Raw genomic sequence first — 14,653 nt, forward strand, 5'->3', positions numbered from 1 at the left:
CCTCGCGGCCCTTCCTGGGCCGCCGCGGCCCGGGCAGCCGGAAAGCCGAGGCCGCGAGGCCGGGGTGCGGAAGGGAGGCCCGGGTGGCCGTCCGGCGGAGTCGGGCCGGGTCAGGCCAGGACTCTGCAGGGAGATCCCCGGTTACTTAACAGCAGGCTGATTACCTAAGGGAGAAATGCCAAACGCTGCCTGCAACAACCCCTCTCACTCCCGGTTGGAAATTACTTTAGCGATTTTATTTGATTTGTTGAGACGGTCTCGCTGAGTAGTTCAGGCAGGCCTCAAACTCTGGGATCCTCCTGCCTCAGCCTCCTGAGTGCTGGAATTACAGGTGTGTACCACCATGTCCGGCTTTTAGCAGTTTTGGAATACTTTTTTGTCTTGTTTTATTTTTTTTTTTGTTTCTTGTTTTTCTTCTGGTATCAGGAATCGAACTCATGACCTAGTGCTTGCCAGGCAGGCGCTGTGTGCTCAGGTAAATCCCCAGCCCCTTTGGAATACTTCAAAATGCGCAGCATGACCAATCAGAGAAAATAATCCTTTGGTCATTTGTTTTCACTTTATTTTAGTGGTTATACGGGCTAAGTTATTTTTGACATACCGGAATAGGCTTGTAAGAAGCTCAATAAGCATTGTGTCTGCTCTTGCTAATACTCCTCAGGGAAGTTTCTGGGACCTTTGTTTTCCTGGACTTTTTTCTTTTTTGCAATAGTGGTAATTGAACCCAGGGCCTTCACACTGAGCCATGGCACCCAACTCTTTCTATATTTTAAACTTGGAGATAGAGTCTCACTAAATTGCCCAGGTTGGGCTCAAACTTGCCATCCTCCTGCCTCAGCTTCCCAGAGTGCTGGGATTACAGGTGTGAGCCACCGTGTCCAGCTTCCTGGGTGCTTTTTATTTCTGTTTTTTTTTTTTTTTTTTTTTGTACTGGGAATCAAACTCACAACCTTGCACTTGCCAAGCAGGTGCTTGTACCACTGAGCTAGATCCCTGGCCCCTGGGTGTTTTTAAAGGGAACAAAGTCTCCGTTCCTGTTAGAGAGTTTGCTCTGTGTCCTTCTATATTCCCAGAGTGCAAGGGGGAGAAAAGGGCTGGGGTTCTTCGGGTTCCTGGCCCTGGTCCTGGAGGAGCCCGGCAGGCTTTCCTGTACCTGTGCAGATGACGTCCTCAGCCCCCTGGCTTGGCCGGCTTCTGGTGTACCTGCCTGATCATCCCTACCTCCCTGCTGCTTCCCCTCCTCAGTACCTGAGCCCACTCCACACCCACCTGCACATTGGCCCTGAGTCCCCTTGGTGCAGCCCCTCCAGCTGTTACACCCACTGTGGGTCCTGGGTCTGTGAATTGCACCGTATCTGCTCAGAGCCTGTGCACCTCCTCAAATCCCAACTAATCTCTACCCAGTACAGTGGAAATGCCACATACCTGTTAAGCCGTGCTGTTTAGAAAAAAAGGATGTACATGTTCAGACAGGTGCAATTTTTTCTTTCCAAATATTTTTACGTGAGGTTGGTTGAACCTTGGAATTAGAACCCATGGGCCTGTTGCATGTCTTTGTCATTCTTTTCTTTCTTTCTTTTTTTTTTTTTTGGTTTTTCTCCAGTACCAGGAACCGAACTCACGACTTTGCGCTTGCCAGGCAGGCGCTTTGCCACTGAGCTAAATCCCCAGCCCCCTGTCATTCTTTTCTTTCTTTCCTGTCTTTTTTTTCTTTTTTTTTGAGACAGGGTCTTGCTATGTAGTTTAAGCTAGTCTCGAACTTGGCAGTCTGCCTGCCTCACCTCCTGAGTGCTGAGATGACAGGTGTGCATCCCCACGCCTGGGTCTGATTTCATTCCTATGCAGGACTTTTCTCCTGAAGAAGCAAGAAACATCAGTTTTGGTTTTTTTTGTTGTTGGTTTTTTTGTGGTACCAGGAACTGAACTCTCGACCTTGCACTTGCCAGGCAAGCGTTGTGCCGCTGAGCTAAATCCCCAGCCCCTGAAACACCGATTTTTCTGCGTGCCCATGCTGTTGAATCGTTAATTCAATAAATAGTTACTGGGCATCTACTGGGAGGGAAGCTGTCTTCAAAGCTGCGAAAGAACCTGCGTGTGGTGGTGCCCACCTGTCATCCCAGCAGTCGGGAGGCTGAGGCAAGAGGATTTCTGTGAGTTTGAGGCCAACCTGAACTACTTGGCAAGAATCAAACCAAAACAAAACCAAAAAGGGATGCAGATTTGGAGGGAACACAAACATTCAGTCCACAGCGATCATCATTTCAGCCCAATCAGTAGCCTGCACACAGTTATGACTGAGGATGTACACACTTGTTTATTGCTGTAAGACATTGCATGACATGCTTTTTACCAAGATTGTCTCATTCTTGCGGTACTATCATGTAGGTAGTATCGTCATCTCTGGTCTGTAGATGTGGCAGAGAACTTGAAGGGTGATTAAAAACCCTGCCCGGGCATGCGTGTTTGGAGTCCATCTGGGCTTGTGTCCTCATCCTTTTCTCCCAAAGGAGTGAGCTGAACCCGTGGAGAGCCACCTGCCCGAGACCGCAGATGGTCTGTTCGGCCGTCTCGTCCCTGCTGTTCCCCACCTGCTAGCACCAGGGCTGCACTCCTGACTCATGGCCCAGCCTCTGTCCTCGTACTGTGCTACTCTTTGGCCCAAAGGGTCCCAGAGGGACTTCACCAGTCAGGGTTTCCTGGGGGGAGTTTTGATTGTATAATTTTGGTAGTTGCTGTCTTTTCTCATCTCGTGAGCAGGTTCCAGAGAAAGACGAGGCAATGGGGGACCAAAGGCCTTCCACGCCCTGTCGGTCCCCGCCGCCAGCTGCCAAGAAGAGCTCCTACCTTTACTCCACGGAGATCACGCTGTGGACCGTGGTGGCCGCCACGCAGGCCGTGGAGCAGAAGGTGGACTCCTGCCTGGCCCGCTTGCTGGCTCTGGAGGGCCGCATGGGGACAGCCGAGAAGAAGCTGGCCGACAGCGAGAAGACGGCCGTGGAGTTCGGCAACCAGCTGGAGGGCAAGTGGGCCGTGCTGGGGACGCTGCTGCAGGAGTACGGGCTGCTGCGGCGGCGGCTGGAGAACCTGGAGAATCTGCTGCGCAACCGGAACTTCTGGATCCTGCGGCTGCCTCCGGGGAGCAAGGGCGAGGTCCCCAAGGTAACCTTTGGGTGCCCTGGGGTGGAGCGCCTGAGGGCCCTGTGGCCAGCATGTGGGTGAGCAAGTGTGACCCTTGTGGTTCCAGGTGCCCGTGACCTTTGATGATGTGGCCGTGTATTTCTCCGAGCAGGAGTGGGGCAAGCTGGAGGAGTGGCAGAAGGAGCTGTACAAGCACGTGATGCGGGGCAACTATGAGACGCTGGTCTCCCTGGGTGAGGGTGTGGGAGCTGCCGGCCTCCGTCCCAGTGGCCTCTGCACTCGGGTCTTTGCTTTGCTCCTCTTTCTTTGCTCCTCTCAGCCTCTCCGTGGGCAGCTGGGACCCACCCCTTTCTCCGTCCCCTCCCCGTTCCTTTCGCAGATTATGCCATCTCCAAACCCGACATCCTCGCCCGGATGGAGAGGGGAGAGGAGCCCTGGCCCACAGCCCCGTGGGGCCAGGAGAAGGGGAGCAGGGAGCCTGCAGCGCGCCCGGGGATGCCTGGTGAGGGCGGGCGTGTGCAGGGTGGCGGTGCAGAGAGACCCATGGTCCCAGGAGGGCATCGCAGATGATCTAGGGGCTGGAAGGCAGCACCGGCCTTAGAGCAGGGTGGTTGGGCCCTGTCCAAGGCCGCCTCCAGGAGTGCTGCTGGGGCTTTTCCTTAGGTCATTGTGTGTGTGCCGACCCAGGGCACAGTCGTGAGGGGCTGTCGTGAGGACTGCGATGGCCACCGCTGAACAGGAGGTGGGGGCATCTCGTAATGAGCGGCGGATTGCTGTTAACGGTGATAGCACAGCTGTGTCCTCACCTCCTGGCGCCTTGGCGGTTTCAGGGCCACCTGTCCCACACTGCCCCAGCTTGGCCTCCCACCACTGCCCCTGTGTCTCCTCCGGCTGGGCGAGGGGCTCAGCTGGGGCCTGCTCCGTGCATAGCTAGTGTGGGGACAGGGGCTCCAGGGGGAGTATGTGTCAGAGTCCTGGGGAGCACTTGAAAGTGAGTGGTGTGGGGGAGATCTCCCCAGTGATCTGGGTGTCCTGTCCCCCATCTCAGGCCGGTGTCTGGTTGCAGACTGCTCTCAGCTGGCCCGGGCCTGTGGCACAGCTGATCTGTCAGGGATGGAATCCATCACCTGACTCGTTCACCATTGACCTTTTTTGCTCACAGTGTGATTCTTTCTCTCAGGTTTTTTTCTTTAAGACAACAAAACCAAACCTCTTCGTTTCTTGTGTGAAGGGGCACATGTGTTCATTTTAGAGCATCGCCGTAAATCTTGGTGACCAACAGGTTTTTAGGGTCTGGGCTCTGGCCTTGAGTGCACATTTGCAGAAACCTGGGTGTGAGCCGGACATGCGTAGGATAAAGTGTCTCAAAATACTACACTTCTGCCAGGTGTGGTGGCGCACGTCTGTAATCCCAGAACTCGGGAGGCTGAGGCAGGAGGATCATTGCAAGTTTGAGACCAGCCTGGGTTACAAAGTGAGCTCAAGGCCAGCCTGAGCTGCGTAGTGAGACCCTGTCTCAAAAAGACAAAAACAAAAAAACCCACGACGCTTTATCTGTGGTGATGTGGGAACACCACAGGCTACATCTGCACTGTGGGTTTTCCACGGGACCCCCGTGGACCCTAGTTTAGCCAGAGAGCCCCCAGCCACCTGGCTGGGAGACTTCTGTGTTGAGCTCAGTGTCACCGGTCTGCTTTCTGCAGGTCCCACTCCATGTCCTGAGCGGGTCCCCAGCCCTGTAAGCCTCCCCCAGGAGGAGCCCAAAGAAGGGCCAGCCCCTGTGCAGCCGCAGGATGAGGAAGCAGGGCTGACCCCTGCCAGGCCAGGCGCTGGTGAGTGACCGCAGCAGCAGGGCATCCGTGCTGGAGGCTTGGAACGGGAGAGGCGGCAGCCATGCAGCCGGGTTGGCCCCGGGAAGGCGCCCGAGAGAGGCCCCCCAGGAGGGGCCCACAGTGCAGGCATCTAACGTGCAGGGAAGCAGCGGGAGGGAGCCCTGCTGCCTCAGCGTGTGCTGGCCCGGCTGGCGCCAGCCCCATCCTTCCTGGGACCGCCAGCTGACACAGGCCGTGTTCCTCCTCACTGCACAGGGGGGCACAGCCCCTGCCCTTCTGGGCTCCTGTGTGCGTGTGGGGTTGAGGTCAGCGTGTCTGCCTGGGCAGAGCTGGGCCTCGGCCCTCCTGAGGCCGTCAGGGTGTCAGTGAGGTGCAGAGGGACGAGTCGTGAGCCCAGGCCCACAGCGTCTCTCTCTCACAGGCCCTCCAGCAAGCACCCGCATTTGCTCCTCAGTTAAACAGGAAGGGGACTCTTCAGAGGGGGACCCAGCAGCCTCCCCTCGTAGGGACAGGCTGCCCAGTGTGGGGCCAGGTGAGTGATGGGAGGGCGCTCCCGGGGCTACAGCAGAGCCTGGAAGGAGCTCAGGGACCTGGTGAGGGGCGTCCTCCAGAGGCCTCCCTCCTTGCCCAGCTGTGTCTAGGGGGACATGGGGACCGGGTCAGCCTGAGATTCTGGGGTTCTGCAAAGCTGTCCGCCCTTGTTGGAAAGGTCCTGCTTGAAGACAGGCTGCATGTACCAGGCGTGGCCTACAGGTGACAGAAAGGTTGTCCCTGCAGCCGGTGAGGTGGCCCGGGCTCAAGCTTCCAGCGTCGCACACTTTGCATGCGTTGGCCAGCGGTTTAAACTGAAGACTTCTGTGTGGCTTGCTGGTGGGGCTTGGTGTCAGGACCCTCCCCTCCTTGGCCTGCTGAGCCCTCAGGTGACCACGCTGCTGCCTCAGCCTCTGCTTTTCACACCTCTGTCCTGGCAGCTCCTCACCTCAGTCCCACCTGAGTCAGGGGAGTGCACGTTGAGCCCCAGCAGGAATCGCGGGCCGGGGTCCCCAGGGTTCAGTGTGGGCGTGTAGGGGGCACCCTGTGGAGCTGCTAGTTGCTACTTGGAAGAGTGACTTCCAGCATGGGTGTCTGAGTTACTTTTATCGTTACTGAGACAAAACATCTGACACTTAAAGGAGGAGAAGTTTATTTAGCTCACAGTTTGTAGATGTTTCAGTCCATAATCGTCTGGCTCCAAGGCAGAGTGGCATGCACACAGGCATTGCAGAGGAGAAACAGTTCATGGCAGGCAGAAGGTAGCAAAGCAACAAGGGACGACCACAGCTCTTTCTATCCCTGATATCTTGTCCAGGCTACTCAGGGCGGGTAGCACTCACACCTGTAATCCTGGTGCCCTTGACCCTAGCACTGCACCATGAATCAATTCCAACATCACATACTAGAGATCCGGCCACTTCTGAAAAAGCCCCACCTATGACCAAAGGAGCTGTAACAATGGGTCACAGGCTGCTGAGGTCCCTGATGTCACCAGAGGCAGTCAGGGCCTACAGGCTCCTCATCCTTTATGGATTATAACCATTGTCATTGGGATTCTCGGCTCCCTCTAAGGGCCGGGTCTCCCTCCGCTCCTGCTGCCTGTATGGCAGGTCTGGCCCGGGATCTCCTGGGCTCCTGGCTTTGCAACTTTCACTACTCTCTCCTGGTGTCTTGACTCTGCCAGTGCAGCTTCCTTTGCAGGTGGCAGTGCTGTGGCCATTAAGACAGAAGCTCCGTCCGAGGATGAGACGATGCCAGAGCAGCTCTTCGTGGGGTCCCCAAGCCAGACCAAGTGTCGAATCCCCAAGGGGCCCCGGAACCAGACTGGAGGTCCCGTGCGGCATCGTGCCCAAGTGTTGCCCCAGCCACCTGCGGCTGTCAGGGAGCCGCCCCGGGTGCTGCCTCGCCGTCAGCAGGAGCGCGCCTTCCCTTGCCCGGACTGTGGACAGAGCTTCCGCCTGAAGATCAACCTGACGATCCACCAGCGCAGTCATGCAGAGGGGGAGAGGGGAGGCCATGCCACCCTGGAGCCAGGCGAAGTGGTGGTACCTGGCCCCGTCATCCGCTGGCTTCCCGAGGAGCCCAGGGGCCGCCGTGCCCTGGCAGGCCAGACCTTGGCAGGGCAGAGGCCAGCAGCGACCAAGGTGTACCGCTGCAGTAAGTGCCTGTGCTTCTTCCAGCATCATAGGAGCCTGCTGCTGCACCAGCGCCTGCACACGGGGGACAGCCAGGGCTGGCCCACTTGCCCCTACTGCAGCAAGGCCTTCCGCCGGCCCTCAGACCTCTTCCGCCACCAGCGCATCCACACAGGTGAGCGGCCGTACCAGTGCCCCCAGTGTGGCCGAGCCTTCAACCGCAGCCACCACCTGGTTGTCCATATGCAGACTCACACCCGGGGACAGGTGTCCCTGCAGAGACCTGGCCACATGGAGGAGGGCTGACCCCAGGGGCCTGCTGGGCACCCCTGGCCCGCCGGACCCCTGCGCTCTGTTTCCAGACCCGTCCTGCGTGCCTCTTGCTGGCTCCTTATTTGGAGATGGCTTTAGAGAGACTTGTTTTCCATTCAGATGGGAAGCAGCAGCCCTCTTTGGGACAGCGTACGTGTGAGACAGGGTGCCTCCATTTCCCAAATTTGTCACCCTGCTGCCTTTTCTACATTCCTGACTTACAAAGCATTCCATCGGGCAGAAGGGATGCTGGCTTTTGGAAGGGCCTCTGGCCAGTACCAGAGTCAGGAGGACCGTAGGTCAGACCCACCCAGGATGGGACCACAGAGACCCTACGGGACAGGGATTGACTGCGCAGTCTGCTTGTGGCCATGTGAAAAGTGTACAAGTGTATAGGTGGCCTGAAGGAAATCTGCATTTTTTACTTTGTTACTTAGAGACTCTTTTTGCTTTTTTTTTTGTACTGGAAATCGAACTCAGGACCTTGCGCTTGCCAGGCAGGCACTTGTGCCACTGAGCTATATCCACGGCCCTCTTTTTACTTCTTTCGGAGCTTTCCTAGTATTTTTGTAAGTACTGTGTAGAGTTGCAAAGGAGACCAGGAGCTCCTGTGGGGCGGGAAGAGGAGCTGAGTCCGGACTGCTGTGGCCTCCAGGCTGCCCTGGAAGCACGGGGTCTTCCCAGGTGGGTTTCTCTGCCCGCAGTGGCTCCAGGACTTCTAGACTCCCCCGAAGGGCAGTCTCACCTGTTACTTCCTCTCGCTCTCAGTGGACCCAAGAGGGAGTGAGGCCGCCACCCTCCCAGGCTCTCAGGGTTCATGCAGGAGTGCAGTCTACGGACTGGACCCCAGATGTCTGGAGGGGGTACAGGGTGAGCATCGGAAGACCCGCCCCGAGAGGGGGCGTGGCCAGCCCACCTGGACTCGGACCAAATTGGGCAGGGACATCTGGGGAGACTCCTTCAGCCACCTCAGGGCTCACATTCCTTGTCTGAGAGAGTGGCAGCCCCGGTGCCTCACCTCAGTGTTGTCAGTGTCACATGTAGGGGCACTGTCCAAAGCAGAAGCCTGGCTTTGTCCTTCCTTCCACACTCAGGGCCTCCTTTCTGGTCCATGTAGGCGGCCAGCCCTTTCTGCCCAGGAGGAACCCTCAGGAAGGGCCTTTCTCTTCCGGACAGCAGAGGCTGCACACACCAGGTTCCGGGAGTCAGACTTGCCACGGGGCTGGCGTGCTGGGCGCCCTTTCACCAAAGCACAGATTCGGTCCCAGGGAGCCGAGGCCATGGTGTTGAGAAAGGTTCATTTCTCTTGTCATGGTCACGGCTCCTCAGTGCTGTCTGTAGGCCAGACAGGTGCTGGGTGCCAGCCGCCAGCCTTGTGACAGCTTGCTGTCTTGTCTGCTTGTTCCTGGCTGTGCCACTTCCTGTTGCCCTTCTGACCCTTGCCAGTTGCGGCCAGATGGTAACACTGTCACCATGCTTGGGAGGGAGAGCACAGGGCTGTGCCCGCTCCCCAGCGTTCCCACCCTCCTGCGCTGTGGGTTTGCTTGTCCTTGTCTGGGGCCAGGAGTCAGAGATCAGCAGTCACTGAGGGCTGGGACCCGTGCACGGCCGGTCTAGGGTGTTCAGGAGGTGCCTTTGGGCTGCGAGCTGCCCAGGGCCGGGCCTGCTTTTCCAACGCCCCCGTAAATACAAACGCTCTAAGCACAAAGCTCAGGCCTCCCGTTTTATTTTTTCCAAGCATTCGCTGTGCCCAGCTGTGGGATATGCCTGCCTAGTTTGCCCTAGGGTTGGTTTCAAGCGGTCTCTAAGTTGAAATGCTGCCTGGTGCACGAGCCCACCTCCTTCATTTGCAAAACAAAAAAATGGCAGCGCCACAAACTCGAGGCCTCGGCGGGTTAAGAACTGTGAAAGTGGCAGTCCCCAGTCCTAACTGGTGCTCAATAAACAAGCTGGCATAAACGAATGCGTGCGCGTGGTCTGGTTCCGGCACTCCAGGAGCTGCACGCCAGTGTCGGCTGAGAGCAGATGCGTCCACAGCGACCACTTCAGCCGGGAAGTGCGGACTCCACTCGGCACTAGCACCTGCGGGGCGCTTGGACGGCCCCGCGCACGCTGCGTGGGCGGGCCTTCCCAAGCGGGCCAATCAGAAGATCGCGGTGTGGGGCGGAGCTTCAAGAACAACCAATCAGGAGTCTGGTCCAGCTGGGGACGGGTCTTGCTGTCTCACTTTGCGCGCCACCGCCTCGCTCCGTTCAAATGTCGCCGGCCGCGGTGCTTGTGTCCCTGCGTGTCCTGGACTCGGGGGCGACGCAGGGCCGTGGCCGCGGCGGCTTCGGTAAGGACGGCCCTCACGGCCCTCATGGGGGAAGTGGAGTCGCCTTCGTAACTCGCCCTGCAACCTCTGGAGTCGGGGGCTCAGCCGGGGTGTGTGGGTGTTGAGGACGCTAGGGCCGCACAGGAAGGCCTGTCCCCAGCCTTGGTTCCATCTGCAGAACGAGGCGATTGGGCTTCACTGCTTACCCCGAGTCCCGCGGGGCGTCTCCGTGGGTTCGTGGGCAGGAACTGTGGACGTCCTCACTCCACAGACTCGGGTTCCTCGTCCTGGACCTCAGACAGGCGGCCGCCTCCCTGCTGTCACCCTGGTTTTCCAAGCTGAGGCTGGGGTCATTGGCTGTGCTCTGGCATCCTCCGGGAACAGCGTCGCATCCCTGCCTGAGAGACCTGCGATGGTCCTGCAGACCTGAGCTCCGATTTGGGTCAGGGCGGGTTCTGGTGCCTGCCCCTGCCTGCTGCGGGGAGGAGCTCTGCCTTACGGAGGACTTTTGGTTAGTGTTTCCGGTTCAGGTTTGCCAGAATCTCTCCCTGGCTGGGTGACTGAAAAGTTGAGGTTTGCAGTGATTTTAGAGACTTGCCCGGCTACCACATGTGTGGGGCTGCCAGGAGGTGAGGGTGTCTGCCCCTACCTGTGAAGACTGAAGATTTACATTTATCATAGGGGGTTGGTACGCATACATAACACATCTGAATTCTTTTTATGTCCCTTTCTCCTTCCCTCTCCAAATACTTGTTTTTAATAGTGCAGTGGTAGTGTCCTATACCCGAAGTACTTTTCCTTTAGTGTGCTCACCCCTGCCCCCCTCCAATCCAAGAGCCAGGGAAGCTTGATGCAGTGTCAGGAGAGGTGCTGGCCAAGTTCTGGGAGACTTCTATAGATCTGGCTGCTAATGCAGTGACTTCCTGGGGGCTGGGGACAAGACAACAGGTGTGTTCCGACAGAAAGAAACACCAGGAGATGCCAGGGAGGGAAGGGCTTAAAGATCACCGAGGTCAGAATGACAGGGCTCTTCAGTCACCCTTGAGCCCAGTTACAGGGCGGGGTACCCCACCTAGGAGAGGGTGAGAGCTGAGATTGCCCCTGGGGTATGCACTGGGCCCCTGGCAGGTTTTCTCAGTTCCTGGCAGTGATGCTTGCTGTTCCTTTTTCCATCGCCCCTGGTCTTGGTCCACTCACTTCCGCTGTGGTCCAGCATCTGCTCTTGAGCATCTGTCAGGTGGGCCCTTTGGGCTCTGGCCGGTGAGGGCTTCTGGTGCCTGGAAGTTCACCCCCTTCCGGAGGGCCAGTCTGGGATTGGCTCCTGGCAGCCGATTCCGTGCTTGTGTCTGGCCATAGAACTGGCCTGTAGGCACTGACCTCCAACGAGTGGCACCAATTCAGTCTGCAAATAGATCTCTTCCCTGGCCCTCCTGGACCCTGTCCAGGCCATAGAGGAGATGGAGACCCCGGCCACCAGGCTGCAGAGCCTGGAGGGCCGGACAGGGACGGCCGAGAAGAAGCTGGCCGACTGCGAGAAGACGCTGGCCGACTGCGAGAAGACGGCCGTGGAGTTCGGCAACCAGCTGGAGGGCACGTGGGCCGTGCTGGGGACGCTGCTGCAGGAGTACGGGCTGCTGCGGCGGCGGCTGGAGAACATGGAGAACCTGCTGCACAACCAGAACTTCTGGGTGCTGCAGCTGCCCCCGGGCAGCGAGGGCGAGGCCCCTAAAGTACAAGAACGAACTCAGTGTCCTCACAGGCAGAGTGGAGAGAAACCCTTAGCTGTTGAAGCCTGGCCTCTTGGTATCGCAGGCTAGGTACCAGTGCACTGCAAGGGGGTTAAAAAATGTCAAAAGGATGCCAGGCGTGGCAGTGCCAGCCTGTAATCCCAGGCTGAGACAGGAGGATCGCCATGAGTTTGAGGCTAGCCTTGGCTACATAGTGAGTTCAGTCCCAGCCAGAACTACATAACAAGACCCTGCCTCAAAAAACAAAAAACAAACAAACAAAAAAAAAACCCAAAAAACAGGGCCAGGGGTATGGCTCAGTGGCATAAGTGCCTGCCTGGCAAGCACAAGGTCCTGAGTTCGATTCCAGGTACCAGAAGTAAAGTGTGACACCAGCTTTAGCAGATGACACGGGGTGCTGGGATGGACCAGTTGCGTAGCAGTAGTTGTGTGTCTTATTCCAGAATGAACTCTGAGGAGGACGGGCTTAGGTTGGGAAGTCACCTGAAAGTCCTGTCCCAAAGAGAGGACCCCAGAAGCCCTGATGCAGGTCTGTCGGCCTCTGGTTCTGCCCTTTGTGTGATGCAGAGGTGACAGGGAGGAGCTGGTGCTGGCCCCAGCATGCATCTGCTTTGGGGAGGGGAGAGGAGCCCAGAACTGGTTCTAGCTGCACTCTGAGGTGGTCACAGCTCGCTGTAGGCCCCCACGTGCCCTTCCAGGTGCCTGTGACAACAGAAGACAGGCCGTGTGTCCCACAGCCACTGAGGGACCGTCTGGAGGACTGGCAGAAGGAGCTCTGCAGGGAGGTCTGTTGTGGTTTGTCTGTGTGTCCCCCCAAAGCCTCAAGCGGCCCTGGGGCAGGCTTTTAGAGTTTGATGGGTGTGAGAGCTACACCCACCCTGGGGTGGATAGTTTGCATATGTAAGGGAGAGGAAAAGGGTGCTTGAGGCCATTCCTCCCCCATTCTGCCCTGGTGTGTGCTTTTGTTTTGTTGCTGCTTAGCTGTGTCTGCCACCCTGAGCTGTAGCTCTCTGCCATGTGCCAGTCTGCCTTGTAATCTGCCAAGTACCGACTGAAACCTCCACAAACTGTAAGCGAAATAAACCTTTCCTTCCTTAATTTTGGGCGTCAGATATTTTGCCCCAGCAATGAGAGAAAAGTAACCAAGACAAGGTCGCAGCAGGGAGTTGCGAGCCGCCGGGTAAGAGGCTGGTCCTGGGACTCTCCAACCTTAGTTTTGTCCCTTTATTCTGCTGAGAGTCTTAGGTCTGAGAACCAGAAGCACAGTGAGATGAGTCTCCTGCCTTCAGGGAGGTAGAAGGCAGCTAGGCTTAGTGGTGCGTACCCATAATCCCTTGGACCACGTACCCCAGCCTGGCCTGGGACTCTTGGCCGTTCTCCTGCTTCAGCCTCCTGACTATGATTATAGGTGTGTACCACCATGCCTGGCTGTTTGTCCACTCTCCTGCCTCACTGGGAGTCTGAGGTCCAGAGCAAGCACCTCACCTCCCTTTCCTGGCAGGCAGGTCCCTATTCCAGGACAGGGTGCCAGTGTGTGCCAGGATGTGGTGTGAGGTGGGTGCTGTGGATAACGGACCCCCTCTTGGGGCTCAGCTCACTTCAGTGTCTGTCGGTTACAGGTCAGTTTCTGTGTGATGGGGAAAGGTCCCAAGAACGAGGTGCGGGGGGTGAAATAAAAACAAGAGAGACAAAGTTATGGGATCAGGGGCCTGCAGCCTCTAAGACTGAAGCCTCTTTTACAATTTCTTTAGCCTTTTCTTGGGATTCTCACAAAAAGCAGGCACAGGGGAAATGGGAGGAATCATTAACAGGACTAGCGAGGGCAGAGCAGCTTCATTATCACAGGAGCTGAACTTTTACATAGTTGGCCAACATGTCATCATTCCTTTGGACATATCTCAGCAAACCATCTAGTGCTGTCCCGGCGGCTTTCCACAGGGACTAAGGTCCTGCTTTCATTTCCCTTCACACTAATGCTTTGCTAGGCTTCCTCCAGAAACAAACAATTATATGGCTCAGTCGGGCTCAAAGTCCCACATAGGTAATGCATTGAAAGGTAAACCATTGTCCTTCTCCACAAGTGTCACCTGAGGCGGCTCCTGTGTACGGTAGCAGAGTGGAAGCTCTTCCTCCTGTCGCTGTCATCTGGAAGGCCTCTCCCTGCTCTACCTGGTGTCCCCCTAGCACTGCCACCTGCCAGGAGACCCTTGTCACTGTCCTATTCCTCCTCACCGACCATGCCACTAAGCCCGAACCCCTGATCCCCATGGAGAGGGGGGTGAGCAGCTGGGCACCCTCACCTGTGTGGCAGGGGTGAGCAGCCGGGCACTGGTGAGTCCCCCTGGGAGCGAGGGCCGCTATCTGTCACCTGGAAGCACATCTGGTGTTGGGGTTCCTGCCTGGAGACAGGTGGGGGAAGTGAGCCGCTGGATGTCACAGCTGCCTGTTGGCCACGTGGGTCCTGACGCTTGGGGAATGCCAGGGCTGCTTCCTGCATGTTCCTGGAGCCGTCGGTGCGGCCTGACAGGACTCAGCACTGCGGGGATGCAGGGGCAGAGTGGCACCCCGGAACTGGAGACTGAGGTTGCTGTTGTAGTACAGGAAGGACCTGACGTGTGGGGTGGGAGGGGCCACCTTCTGGAGACCTCTGACGCTGCCACATGTCCCATGGCCCCAGTCCTCCAGAGAAGACAGTGAGTGTCACTGCGATGTCTTCCAGCAGCCATCCCAGGGCCTGGCGCAGACTCAGATAATGAGTAAGGATTGCTAAGTGAGCAGTGAGCCAGGATTGCTGCTCAGGTTTTCTATCTTTCAGATAAGAGCACTGGGTCTGAAGGTAGATTTCAAAGCTTTTTTCTCTGAAGCAGAGAAACCCATTATTTGGATGATAAACTGCAACAGCAGAAAGGGCAGTGCTCCAGTGGAATTGGATGGGAGCTCTGTTCACCAGAACACTGTCATCCCAAGAGGCCACCCTTGTGTTTAGATTTGTATATTTTATTTGGGGAGAAGTGAGTTCTTGGAGGCAGGATTTTTCAGTGACGTTACAGTGAGCCCAGGGCAGTTTTTGGAGCTGGGCTGCTCCAGAAAGCACCAGAGACCTAGGCTGTCCCTGCTGTTGGAGCAGTCATTTTGTTTTTT

General features: G+C 57.0%; 1 protein-coding gene across 5 annotated transcripts in view; it reads left to right on the forward strand.

Annotated features, from left to right (window-relative positions):
* Znf783 (zinc finger family member 783) overlaps nt 1–9,413 on the forward strand; it is a 14,843-nt gene extending 5,430 nt beyond the window's left edge. The window contains exons 1-7 of one of the 5 annotated variants that reach the window (XM_013504591.1): nt 442–475; nt 2,758–3,159; nt 3,245–3,371; nt 3,518–3,640; nt 4,842–4,970; nt 5,392–5,502; nt 6,693–9,413. In XM_013504591.1, the coding sequence (XP_013360045.1) occupies nt 2,779–3,159; nt 3,245–3,371; nt 3,518–3,640; nt 4,842–4,970; nt 5,392–5,502; nt 6,693–7,444 (1,623 nt within the window). In that variant the 5' untranslated portion in view covers nt 442–475; nt 2,758–2,778 and the 3' untranslated portion in view covers nt 7,445–9,413. The other 4 variants (XM_005404745.2, XM_013504592.1, XM_005404746.2 and 1 more) reach the window with 4 other exon arrangements.
* The last annotated feature ends 5,240 nt before the right edge of the window (nt 9,414–14,653 follow it).

The sequence above is a fragment of the Chinchilla lanigera genome, unplaced genomic scaffold (genome assembly GCF_000276665.1).
Source record: "Chinchilla lanigera isolate Chin_1 unplaced genomic scaffold, ChiLan1.0 scaffold00090, whole genome shotgun sequence".
NCBI classification, from domain to species: Eukaryota; Metazoa; Chordata; class Mammalia; order Rodentia; family Chinchillidae; genus Chinchilla; species Chinchilla lanigera.